This window comes from Myodes glareolus, chromosome 5 (genome assembly GCF_982192425.1).
Source record: "Myodes glareolus chromosome 5, mMyoGla1.1, whole genome shotgun sequence".
In the NCBI taxonomy this organism is placed as follows: Eukaryota; Metazoa; Chordata; class Mammalia; order Rodentia; family Cricetidae; genus Myodes; species Myodes glareolus.
The window spans coordinates 64447124-64460837 of record NC_142030.1 but is presented as its reverse complement, the minus strand read 5'-3'; the positions used below and the strand labels follow the sequence as shown (position 1 = coordinate 64460837).

The 13714-nt window shown below is 43.7% G+C and overlaps 1 protein-coding gene across 3 annotated transcripts in view; it reads left to right on the top strand.

The window, feature by feature from the left end:
- Positions 1 to 13714, top strand: part of Tnr (tenascin R) — a 407595-nt gene that overhangs the window by 326052 nt on the left and 67829 nt on the right. For 2 of the 3 annotated variants that reach the window (XM_048421165.3, XM_085688031.2), the window contains exons 4-7: positions 282 to 758; positions 6659 to 6922; positions 9633 to 9748; positions 11891 to 12041. In XM_048421165.3, the coding sequence (XP_048277122.1) occupies positions 282 to 758; positions 6659 to 6922; positions 9633 to 9748; positions 11891 to 12041 (1008 nt within the window). Of the gene's footprint in view, positions 1 to 281; positions 759 to 6658; positions 6923 to 9632; positions 9749 to 11890; positions 12042 to 13714 lie in introns of those variants that run through there. The other variant, XM_048421166.3, reaches the window with a different exon arrangement.

Below are 13714 nucleotides of genomic sequence, written 5' to 3'. Positions count from 1 at the left end.
AGTGTTCTTATCAGCTTCTAGGGAACCTAACCTGCTCTGCAGGTGATCTGAAAGAGGACAATGGCCCAGGTCTTACCCATCTTCACCTTCAGTGCGGTGTTAGGCATAGACAATCGCATTACGTGAAAACATTTATTACATTGAATTTGTACCAAACTATGTTGTAGTTAACTCTCAGCAGTACCAATGTGATCAAGGGATGAGGATAGGTTCAACCCTCCCCAGTACGATGTTTATGAGAGGCCACTGCTGCCCTTTGACCTTCTCCTTGGCCATTCCAGGACAACTGGACTATGTCCCTCACTGCAGCGGTCATGGCAACTTTAGCTTTGAGTCCTGTGGCTGCATCTGTAATGAAGGCTGGTTTGGCAAGAACTGCTCAGAGCCCTACTGCCCACTGGGCTGCTCCAGTCGGGGGGTGTGTGTCGACGGCCAGTGCATTTGCGACAGTGAATACAGTGGCGATGACTGCTCTGAGCTGCGGTGCCCAACGGACTGCAGCTCCCGGGGGCTCTGCGTGGATGGAGAATGTGTCTGTGAAGAGCCCTACACAGGCGAGGACTGCAGGGAGCTGCGGTGCCCCGAGGACTGTTCAGGGAAGGGGCAGTGCGCCAACGGTACGTGCCTGTGCCAAGAGGGCTATGCTGGGGAAGACTGCAGCCAGCGCCGGTGTCTGAATGCCTGCAGTGGGCGAGGACACTGCCAGGAGGGACTCTGCGTCTGTGAGGAAGGCTACCAGGGCCCCGACTGTTCAACAGGTAGGAAGCGGAGAACACTCTGGGGCTTGTGCCAGCTGGTTGGGGAGGAAGAGCAGAGGGGAGGGGACAAAATAATTCCCGGTTTGGTTGTACTCGTTTGCGTTCTATGGCAACTGTTTCTGAGTCCATAACAATTGGTGAGGTCACATCCCGATGAGATCTAGATCTCTACTCTTGAGACCAGAGCAAAGACCATGATAATAGGGATGACAATGCCTTCCTGTCCCCAAGGTAGGGGTGGTTGGTTGGTTTATTAGCTTGTTCTCTGTTGCCAAGTAACATAGAACAATGTGGGTGCATTATAATGATGTTTATTTGGGATCTCAGTTCTAGAAGTCCTAGATTAAGCAGCTACATCTAATGATAGCCTTCTTGCTGGCAGAGTAGCAAAGTAGCACAATGAGTCACGTGACAAGGCACAGGGAGGAGCATGCATGCATATCCCCCCATCTCTCTCCCTTATTAAGTTGCTAGGATTCCACCACAGAGCTTCACTCTGATGACTCAGCTAGTCTGATTTACTTACCAATGACCCCATCTCTATACACCATTGTCAGATTAAGTTTGTACTCTTGAATAACCCAGAATGGAGATTAAACTGCAGCTCCTGAAGTCTGGGGCGGGGGGTGTGGGGGGGGAGGCACACACAAACAATATTCAAATCACAGCAAGCAGCAAAAGGTCAGGGAACCATGCTAGAAAAGGGTGGTCTTTAACTCATGGGAGTCCACGAATTATACCTGCTTAAAAGCATCTCCTCACCCATTACTGTATCTCAGCATCTTACATCACTGCTTGAGGAAGGATGGCTCTGGTTTTTTATTTTTCTGGTTAGCTTACAGATTGCAGGATGAGATTTTATTTATGAAATTACCAAGGAGCTGACATTTTAACAATTAATATAGAATATTAAGCAGATATGACTCATTCTGTTCCAGATGACTATAGCACAGACAGAAACCAACTCCATATGTAGCCCACATTATAGAAAATGATCGGACGCTCATGTCCTGCCATGGTATTCTAAAACCTAAATCCAGCAGTGAGGGGCTGGTGGTGATTTTACATTTTTCCCCCCAGATCATATTATTTTCTTTGTTTCTCTATTGTTCATCTTCCTCTGATTAAATCAGTAACTATTGCTGATACATCTGTGCTCTTACAAGTATAGGTTAAGTAATTGATCCTTTCCATTGTGAGCTCAGAATTCCTCCTGGGGATTTTTTCCAATAAATAAAAATAAACAACATTTTTAAGCTTTCTAATTGAGCAATTCTAGTCATTTCTAAAGGACAAATCCTGGAAGCCAGCTTTCTGTCATTCAGCATCTGCATATGTGGCTTCAAAGTGAACCCTTCTGAAGGATCAATGGCAGCGCAGCAGGGACAATAGCTCACTGTGCAGAAAGATTTTTTTCCTATGCTACATTTCTTCTATATTCAATTATTTCATCTAGCCCTTCAATTCTGTTTACTAAACTGAAATTCCTTTCTAAAAGTATAGTCATTATACCAATTATTTCAAAGCAAAACTGAAGCAGACATTAACCCTCAGTGCTTTCGAATCTGAAGCACTAGGACAATCGCTGCAAACCTGAAGCAGAACCTTGTTCCCAACAAGGGTATGAGGTTACTGGAGGCCCCATCCAGTGGCTGCCAAGGGTCAGCTTGAGTCACTGCTGTTTTATTGCGATACTACAGCACACATGCTTCTTAATGCAATCAATGTTCGTGAACTCACATACACTTGTTGTGATCTAGACATGCTTTTCCACAGGGTCAGGCCTCTTTACAAAACAAAGCAAACAACAACAAAACAACTTTAATCTGATCCAGTGTTCCAACGGAACTGGAGATCCGATGCCTTGATCACATCAGGCAAGATTCACCAGCTGGTAACACAGCTGCAACTGGGTCAAGCCCAAGCCGAGCATGCGTGCTGCTTCTGACATGTCGGCTCGGCGCTGCTTGAGGAAGGTGGCTGCAAACTCAGATAAATTTTCTTAACTAGTTCAAAGTCCAAGAGCAAGCACAGTTGCATAATCTTCTGTTTCTATAGCAACCCTGGAGCCACCTCTCATTGCAGGAGGTGCTCCTCTTAGTGCCTGCCTTTAAAACCAAATGCCACAGGTCTCTTCCAGAAAGGGATGTGTGTCATTATCTAAAGTGCTGGTTTACTGGGTCTTTGTGAAGTGGATGTAGGAGTGGGGCCTATTTATTCATTGTTTGACATTTCTGGCCAGGTGCAGGCAAGACAGCTCTGAGGAGTACAGAGAGAGAGAGAGGACAGAAGGGTCAGAAAGGGGAAAACTTGGACAGCCACAAAGTAGACTTCCTTGCAAGTCACCGTGTTTTCTTTCGCAGGACATGGAGATTAGCTGCCCACCATATGGATTTCATTATGAGGCCCCCTAGAGCCCAGCATCAGTACAATTGTCTAGTGACAGCAAGGCCATTACAGTTGACTCCTAGCATTGACCTTTGCTCATGGTATAAATGCTGCTTTGGGCTTCTCCTTCTGCAGATTTAAAAAGCAGCAGTCAGAGACCAGTTTCCCCAGAACCAACAGCTCATTAAGAATGGAGTAAGAATGGGAATTCTGGCCACCCACCAACTTCTAGCATTCCCTAAACCTCTTTGAGATGCTACGCCAAACGGTTAATAAAAATAAAATCTTTCACATCAAACACACAAGGAGCAGTCTTTCTGCATAAATGTTGAGAGCAGCAACTGTGTTTTGGTTTGTTTTGAGTAGAAGCACCTGGAATCATTTGTGCATATCCATCCCGCAGTGGTGTTAGGGCAGGAGCTGGGGAATGAGTTGTTGGAGGCTCCCAAAGAGTGAGCAGGACAAGCTTCCCTGGAATTCAGTGAGGTGTGTGCAGATCCATCAACATCGTTGTTTAGCGCTCTCAAGAGAAGCTGCCCCACCTCGGGCTCCAGGAACCACTTGCTCTATGGAGCAAAACGCAGACTGGAACTGCCTCCCTGCGTGCTCACTAAGTGCCAACGTGAAATGGCAAGGTTGCTTTGGAAATAAACAGTCCTGGATCCTCCAGCCAACCTTTCCCTTTCTAGCACTTTGCTTTTCTGCATCTTAAAATGCAAGCGGCAAAGAGAATACGACTGCAAACACTTCACACCCACCACACACTCACTGCTTGCATCTCTTTTGTAGGTTGCTTTATAGTTCAGTATTGTTGTATTTGATAGTGATTGCTGGCACCTTTATGGGCCCAACACTCATCAGAGCGCTTCTACCACAGGTGACAGCAGGTGCCATTCTCTCAGGCAGCTGTGAAGGGAGTATTATCAAGTCTAAGATGGCAAGATGAAAAGTTATCTGCATCTTATTTGCTGTAAGATTCTAAATCTCGAGCTTGGATCACCCACTACTGTCACCATTAGCTTCATTTTTCTGGAAGAAGGACTAGAAAAAAGAATACCCTGACTTGTCCCACAGGCCTCAAGAGTTGAACGTGACTCAAATTTTGGAGAGACCATTTCTGCCAGACAGGAGGAGTCCTGTCAATAAGTCTCAGAGTAAAGGTGTTGATTTGCAAGAAGGGGCACAAGGAAAGTTCTGCCGAAGACATGTGTAGGTCATCTGGGCTGTTTCTCATGGAGCTCCTACACAGTCCTTGAGGGGCTGTGCATAAATGAAAGAAGGTAGCAGGTACAATGCATTGCGCACTCCATGAAAGAGATGAGTTTGAGAGCCCATTCTAACTCAGCACCCTGGAGTTGAACACATCCCTCCACTCAGCCCTCCTTTGTGGCGTTCAGATTACTCCACCTTACTGAACTACCTTGCAAAGCTGCTGCAGAAGGATTTTTAATTAGTTAAATGGTGTGTCTGACATGTTTTATCATTGAGATGTTTTATAGCTTAATCTAGGATTATGTGTTGGCTGACAGTTTCTCGAGTCATTGTCCCTGAGGTTCAAATCCTCGCTCCTGTCTTTGCTTGCTGCATGCCTCAGTTTCCTTATGCATGAATTAGGAGTAATAATAAAACCTCTCCTGCTGTGCTGGTGGGAGGTTGAAATGGAATAACCCAGGGTAAAGTGTTAGCATTTTGTCTGGGACATAGCAAATCTTCACCAAAAATGCCGTAACAAATAGGGGCAGGTTTTCCACTAGTGCACTCCAGTGTTTATAATGTCAGAGCCATAAACAGAGCATTTAAGGGTTTAATTAAATTTTATTTATACTTACTTTAGTTTTGAAAGTTTTTTGGAGTAAATTTTAAGACATGCATGGTAATAATGATCCAGAGTTATAATCCAAGCAATCTGGGAGATGGGGTGAGGCAGGAAGATTGTCTGTTCCAGTATAACCTAGGCTACATTGTGAGAACAAATAAATTGATTAAATAAGAAGAAAGTGCAGACTTCCTGCCTCTGGTAATGTCCTCCTTCTTTTCTCAGAAGAAACTGGATTTTCTCAGCTGTTTTATGCGGAGAATGGTTGGGGGCAGAAGCAAAGTAAATAGTCAGTATTACAGACCTATGATGTTATTCGTTCCCATGAACTGTGGGCCAGATAAGGGTTCCTCAGTTCTCTTAGCCAAGAATTTGAGGTTTCTGGTGTGAGTCCAAAGTGGCAGGCACTCTCCTCTCACGCTCCCATGTTCCTGTGAAAAGCACCTGGCCTGGCCCTGCTTGTTTGTAAAGGGTGAGGTTACCCAGCAGAAAAATTCAAAACCAATTGCAACTCTGAGACTAGTGGGAACCTCCACTACATACAAACATGAAAGTTAATTAGAATCACTTAAATCTTGGCCTGTTCTCTGCTGTAATCTTTGAGCAGATCCAATTATAGACACTAGTGTTAGCCTTCTAATTAGTCTTAAAGGTTCAATGATTTGATGCCCACCCTACGGTGAAGCTTCGCTTCCCAAGGGAGCTATACAAGAAAGGCTATCTCAATACAGTTTAACCTTTGGCAGCTCTGCATAGCATTTGTGAAGCTGGACAAGTGAGGAAAGCAAAGCTCTCAAGAATGCTCCCCGATCATCATCTCCAAGGTCAAGGCTAATGAAAATTAGTTTGAAACAAGTTACATTCGCTTCAGAGCTTAAATGTTGTCCTTTTTAAAGGGGTAGGGGTACTATAATAAAGGATTTCTAAGCATCTTCATGGGCTGTGAGATACAGGACATATTGTTTTGGCTCCTTATAATTTGTAGGAAAAACAAGAATTAGTCTTTATTTCCACTTGCTAAATCAGACCCTAGCTGTCAGGACAGTCTGACGGCCGTAATTTATTAAACTACCAAACTGTTTAGTTGGTCACAGTGTGCTGTGAAAAAAATCTAACAACTGGCTCTCTGAAGGAAAACAGACTAGTAAGCTCTCACTCGTAGCTTTTGCAAATTTCCATGGGGGAAACACCTCCTTGGCCAGTTTCAAGCAGCTCATGTGACATCATTAAACATGGGGTTGGGATCAGATAGGAAACAGGACGCAGTGATGTAGTATTCCTACCAGAGATGCAACACACAAAAGTCACCTTATAGGCATAGTTAATTGTAAAATGCAGTGAAATGACTTTAAAGTGACAGGTCTTAAATAATTATCTTTTAGATGCAATTTGCTTAATTACTGTTTCATAGCATTTCATCTTTAACAATGACAATACCCGTGAATAATCAGGCAGAATTCCTGGCAGTTTAGCAGTCAGCCTTCGCAAGGCAGTAAGGGACCAGCTCCAACCCCACATTCACTGATGGCCTTGTGGAGTGTGGCGTCTTTCAGTAGAGAACGGAGCCATGGAACCATGGAACCATGGAGCACTCCAGACATGTAATTAGGGGGTAAGATGCGAGCAAGAAAGTTGAGTCCAAACTGGGACAGGCAATCCTCTGAGCTCATGCTGTCTGTGTATTGCCTCCTGGTAGTTGCCCCTCCAGAGGACTTGCGAGTGGCTGGTATCAGCGACAGGTCCATTGAGCTGGAATGGGACGGGCCGATGGCAGTGACGGAATATGTGATCTCTTACCAGCCGATGGCCCTGGGGGGCCTCCAGCTCCAGCAGCGGGTGCCTGGAGATTGGAGTGGTGTCACCATCACGGAGCTGGAGCCAGGTCTCACCTACAACATCAGCGTCTACGCTGTCATTAGCAACATCCTCAGCCTTCCCATCACTGCCAAGGTGGCCACTCGTACGTACCATTTCCCCGTCCTGCTTCATTTTTGTTTTCTCCTTCATGAGATCATGGGCATTCATGATTGTAGTGTCTTTTCTTAGTTCTTTAGGGATGCCTGCAATCACTTGCTCTTGAGGGAAAGGCTTTAGAAGTGACCCATTTTAACAAACAAAAGGCCCACCATTAAACAGGCACTTCTGATTATGAGAGCTTCCAAATTCAGGCAACATCCATGAATTCTAAAACAAACAACACTTTAATTACTGAGCACTGGATGTGTTATAAGCTGGATTCTGGTAGAAGTCAAGGAAAGTGTGAGATTTATACAGATTTTGAATCTAGTAAAGGACTCAAATCTAGCAGCGATGAAGTATAATAAACAAGTGCTAATGTTACATGTGGTAAGAACTAAACAGTGAGGAAAAATACAACGATGATAACATTAGTTTAAGTCACAGCTGTCTATTTCTATAAGTGGCATAATTTCTTCACAACTTCTTATTTTAGCAAAATATCTTGATAGTCACTTTAGTAATAGAAGTTGAGTTTCTAGAAGAGAATTCAGAAAACTGCAGTGGAGAGTGATAGTAAAGACACAGAGAGAAAGCAAACTGAGCTGTCTCCGTGATGCATACATAATCTCTGGAAAGTCTTTGTTGTTTCTTTAGAACAAGGAAGACCTCCTCCAGATCCGTATCTATGTTCTGTATATGCATCGTTCATCATAGAAAAAGATGAGATGAGAGATAGCTTACCAAGTGTTAATACTGAATCTGCCCAAAAAAAGAATGAGAAAAGAAACACTGTTTCTTTTCCTACACTGTTCCTTTATACTTCTCAATTCTTAAATAATTACAAAGTGTTTGTATTACTTTCAACTTTCTGAAACTAAGACGAGCAATCTCCTGAAAGAAATTTCCAGTAGTTGGGCAGAAGCCTGCATTTGCGCTGCCCCAAATCCAATGCAGAATCTGGACGAACAGATGCCTGGACACCTCATAGAGACATCAATGGAAAGGGGCTGCGCCTTATTCAATTCTACACAGAGAACATCTGAAGGATGAGGGCTGAAAGAAGAGACTGGAACAAGACCGTGGCCATGGAAACAGGGACCCTTAGAATACAGAAAGCCCTTGGGGTCTGTAAAGAGAATTTATGACCAAATAGGGAAGAAAAGATTTGAGCCCATTTTTATGTGGGTCTCAAATGACAAATGGCATTTGGATAACAAATGCCAGAAAAATTCAGAAAAAGGAAATGTCAAGATAAAAGAGTTGGTCTCGAGGACCTCAAAGAGGTCAAAGACTGAAATTAGAAAGATGCAAAGACAGGGACAAAAGTTTAAGAAAGTCACTTTGCCCCATTTGTAGGTGACTAAAGTCTTTTGATACTATTGGCCTCCTCCATAAATGTTGAGTGTGTTAATCTGCCTATAATTATCTGTTTATATTCGACTCTTAAAAAATATCTGGTGCCTGAGAACTAGTTTTAAATATCTTTAGTGATTTTGTAGAGGCAGGTCACCATCTGCTGCTTTTTCCACTGTTCTGGGGGATGAGTCAACCCCTGGAGTGCCTGGCGGATCCAGAAGCTGCTCCTTTCTGATCCACACCCATGTCCTGATACGGTTTCCACCTCTGGTGGCATTTACTGTGCCAATTCAGGGCATCCCCTCAGGCTCACTCTTAGGTGACAAAGACAGAGTCATGTAAACTCACCTGTTATTCCTTCACGTGACTTCAGAACTAGCCCTGCCTTTCCACCAAGGAGCAAAAGAAGCTTCTCCACAGGATAAAATAAAGTAAAATAAAATAAAATAAAACAAAAATCTGTCCTTTTCCAGGGGGAATAGCCTGAGAAGCAACATGGACATGGGAGCAGGCTTCCTAGAGAACTGTGAAAAGTCACACTGCTGTATTTCAGGGCTGGTGACTGGAACTCCATCAGGACAAACATATTTCCACCTCACTAAACCTGTGTATATGTATGTGTGTGTGTGTGTGTGTGTGCGTGTTGGGGGCGGGGAACGAAGAGAAAAAGAGAGTGATCAGTCAAAGCAAAACCAGAGACGTGAGGCAAAGGTAGCAAGAGAAGAGTGAACAGGAGGGAGTTTAGAGAAGAGGAAATGGGAACAACACTGTTTATGCCTGTGCTTTTTTTGAAAATACAAAGTGGCAGATTCTGACCATCCGAGCTGTAGTGGTTTGAGTCTCCATACTTTCTTTGCACCTCAGATACTCATGGAAAGCATTCAGTTTTATTCCCAAGCTGGCTAGTCTCCCCTGTGCCTCCCTTTTCCTGGGTATAAAATAGGAACACCAATACCGGCTGCTATCTTGCCTCCCAGGAAACCTGCATGGTTTCTACACGAGTCCTCTGAGAAAGGATTTTTATTCGATGCCAGGATCTACCACATGAGTCAGGAAAAGAAAACACGATTTTAAATTTTTTAATGTTTACATTTTCTATTATGTAATAGAAAGCACAAAACTAATGATAACAGGTGTTAAGTTTGCTCATGTATTTGCACACACTGAGCACCAGGGCCACACGACATCGTGCTGACCCTGCCACTGAGCCTCTGTCTACAGCAGGATTGGGTTTGCCCACCACACCTCTCCTCACCCAGGACACCAAGGGAGGTCACAAGACAAAGCACCAGGAAGCGGTCACTGCCCCTGCCAGGGATGGCCGTGACATTGCCACCCACATTGCTGTGTTCCAGATGTCTCCACTCCTCAAGGGCTACAGTTCAAGACGATCACAGAGACCACCGTGGAGGTGCAGTGGGAGCCCTTCTCATTCCCCTTCGATGGGTGGGAGATCAGCTTCATTCCAAAGGTAACACAACTCTAAGCTCACTTAAACAAGCCTGATTCGGTATATCCCTATTCTCAACTTAGATTTGGGGGCAGCAGGAGGGTACTAACTGACGTAACTTCCAAAGCCACTGAAGACACAGGGAGAAATGCTGTGTCTGGGCTACAGGGCATTGCCCTCACAAAGGCCAGAGGGCTGCCCAACAAATACAACCTGAGCTCAGCTCCGGGCCTTGTACGATGGGACATGTGGGAGGTAGTGCCAGGAACCAGCTGTTTGCGGAGGGAGTACCAGTGTTTGGAGAGCCATGCTTGTAGTGAGCCTGAAAACCAAGCCTTCAAAGGGTCGAGTCCTCCACTTTGCACAAAAGAACAGACAGATGGAACCGGTCACACAGTCGGCCTACAGATAGATACAGAAAAAGTTAAAAAGTTAGCTCGTGGCCTTCAACCTCTGAAATTAGAGCTATAAAACATGTCTTGGTTTTCCTGAATTAGTCAAAATGAATTTATAATCCATTCAACAAATTTTTCCTTAGACAAATTCATTACTATAACTTGGGAGTTCGAAGTATCCTGAGAGTCCTACCTGGCCTTTAGAGCAGTGTTTGATCTAGTGAGTCCGGGACTGTCTGCAAGCCGCAGTGCTGCTCCACTTTCTAGCCTTTGCTGGCTCTGCTCACGCTCTCCCCAAGCATCGCTCATGGATACGGGTGCAGCACACTCCTTTCCTCTGTCTTCATCCTTCACCATCAAAAAGCATTTTTTGAGTCATTCATCAGCCCTAATGACAGCTGACACGTTTTTGGCTAACAGGACTGTGGTTTTACTGCTCTTTTACTCCAGAATTCCTGGAGCCTTGACTGTTGTAGCGACAAAAGACCCGCAAGCAAACGGAATGTGAGCCTTCATTTTACATTTAGTTTTGCTTAGTCAAAGGACACCAAAACTCAGGGATCTTAAGTGACATCACCTGCCAGGTTGAAGGCAAAACCCTGGATCTCGGGCTCTGCTCCAGAGCCCTCACACCCTTATGCGGATTTAGTCACAGCAAGCTAAAGACACCTAAACAGATGCTCTACACAAATCTGTTAGGATATGTCTTGCCTGATTTAAATGGCCAAGAAAGAATTGCAAGCAACTGGGTTTATAACAAGGCAGGAAGAATCATGTCATTCTGCTGTTCAGGCAGGGAAAAAAAAATAACTGTGATGTTCTGTTCTGCACATAATCTATAAAACTTTGAATGAGAGATGAGCTAGTCAGGGCAAGCCAAGATCAAATACATGGCTGCATGGACTATATGCCATAATATATAGGTTGAAGCCACTGGAAGGGAACATTCATCATATTGATTTATAAGAGCATGGCTATAAGTTATATATGGAACACCCAGGTGACATAAATAGAGAACAAAGAACACATAAGAATGGCAGGGTTACAAAAAGGACCTCTGCCTCTGCTATTTCCAAAGCACACATTAGAAAAATAGATAGATAGAAGGATGGAGATCGGTAGATGATAGATAGACAGACAGACAGACAGACAGACATGATTGGTAGATTAAAGTTGAAAATCCTGGACCTAACATCATGCTTTTTCACATTTCCTTTTCCACATGTGTCTGCTTTCTCTCTCCTTCCTATTTCTACATGGTGTGAGTGAAGGGAAAACATGATGGTGACAGATGGGCAACCAAAGTGGCACCATGAGAAAGAAAACAGAGTGAGACAATCCTGAGTTTTAAAAATATCTGATTATGTCCTGGTCAGTAATATTACATACCCAGGCAAGTGTATTATTATAAACAGCTAAGGACATATTCATTACAATAGGTGCCAAAAATCTTATGGACATTGACCTCGACCATCAAACATTAAGTCTTTGACAAGAGTCAATCTGAATTATTGCATGACTAGGTTTGGGGGTGTGGGCAAGCTCAGAAAAGTCAGCACAGGCCAAAGAAATATCCTTGAAAACTGGTTCTTTTGAGCCTGTTAGGTATGTTCCTGGTCCCAAGCAGTTGGCTGCTAGTGTGTAGGGAACAGATGTAGTCTTCTTTTTAATGTCAATGCGCACAATTAGCATCCTGCTCCTTTATCTTTTTCTCATCATATGAATTCCCCAGTGACCCCTCTGATCACTCTCTTGCCCTACTCTCCAGAACAATGAAGGAGGGGTGATTGCTCAGCTTCCCAGCGACGTTACCTCCTTCAACCAGACAGGGCTGAAACCCGGAGAGGAGTACATTGTGAATGTTGTGGCTCTGAAGGAACAAGCCCGGAGCCTCCCTACCTCCGCCAGCGTCTCTACGGGTAAGTGCCTCCAACTCTTTCCATGGCTGGCCAAAGCACTGTGAGGGATGGATAGGTAAGAAAGATGCTAGGATTCATCGCAGAGCTGAAATGATGTAGGAACTTCAAAAGGGACATACTCTGCCAGTCACTTAGCAGATCGTATCCCTTGGTGCTCATCTTTGTGAGCATAGAAACCTGGGAAACTGTTCCACTGAGGAAATCCTCTTAGTAGTTCCAGTATGTTTTACTGATCTCACTCATTAAGAAGCCTCATTCATCAACCTCCTATTGTGATAAACTTTGAAACCAGCAAGAGCCAAGTCATTCTCACCTACTTAAGACTTGAAGAAATTCAACCGAACCTTTCTAAACCTCCATCTGTTTTATGACACCTTCTCTATTAAGTTGAGGATTAGATTAAATATAGTACACAATATAATTACCACTATACTGATCAGTGCTTAATACTTAGTATACACATACATGCACACAGCGTATGCTAGAAGTAAAGGCAGTATGGGGCAGAAACCGGTAGGCAGAGTTGTCACTGATCAAAACGATGTCTCAAGTTATTATTTTGTGCCCACAGTTTATCTCACTTGGAATCATTATATTTTCAAGATCAGTTCATTCGTCATGTCATATTTTGCCTTATTGTACTCTTAGCTGGCAAAGGATGTTTAATCTGATTGCTGTAATTTAGCCACTGTGATAGGCATGTGTGTGACTCCTCAGAGTTGCTCAAAATTGATAAGTAGTGTCTGGTATCATTTGGGGGCTCTCATTTATCAATGGGGAAGAAGCCGAGATGTAGAGTTTAAGCAACTTTCCCTGTTAGCAGCAAAAACTGAGCTAGGTGAATACTAATACAGTTTTCTTTTTCATCAACAGAAATCAACATTCTAGAAAGCCAGCTGTAAGTCCAAAACAAAAGGATAGAAAAGGGAATTACAGCACTAAGCAATAAAGCAATGTTTGTGTACTAATGGTTCAAACTTAGATATTCATATCCAAACTAATAATAGCATCAGGTTCTGAGACTTAGGCTCAGTCTAGAAAAATTCGAGCAACCCCCCCCCCTTTTGGTATTAGCTTGTATTGCATTGGTGCACCAAGGTTCCAGAGCCATGTCTCAATGTCAGGATGGGGGTGGGGGAGATCCACACTTCTAATTACTTCTCCCCCGTTACTGCCAGCTTGGGAAGTCCTGCTTTGACCTGTTTTGTATTTTGTGCATCCATTTAAGATTTAAACAACAACAACCACCCCCAAAAAAAAAAACCCAACAGAGTTTCATTATGGGGAGAAGACTCATTAAAACACTGTTATAATCCAGTGAACTTTAGAAGAAACTCTATACACACAAAGCCTCGGTGCTCTGGAAGACTCTCCAGAAGGTCAAAGGCACAAGTTTGTTCCTCAAGGTTATGCTGGACTCTGAAGACTAGGCTCCTGTTAACAGACATTGGTTAGTCCCTTCTGATATGGAGTATCTCCAAAGCATTCCTATGACTGACATTAAGAAAGCAGGTAAAAAGGCTGGCAAGATGGTTCTGAAGAGGAGAGAGATCATTGCAGTTGAATAACTCACTTTCAGAGTATCGAGGGCACTTAAAAAAGCAATCCAACCCTTCCTTGGTCTTATAGCCAAACCATTTTTTGAAATAAAATTTGAAGTATTTTTTGAAGAT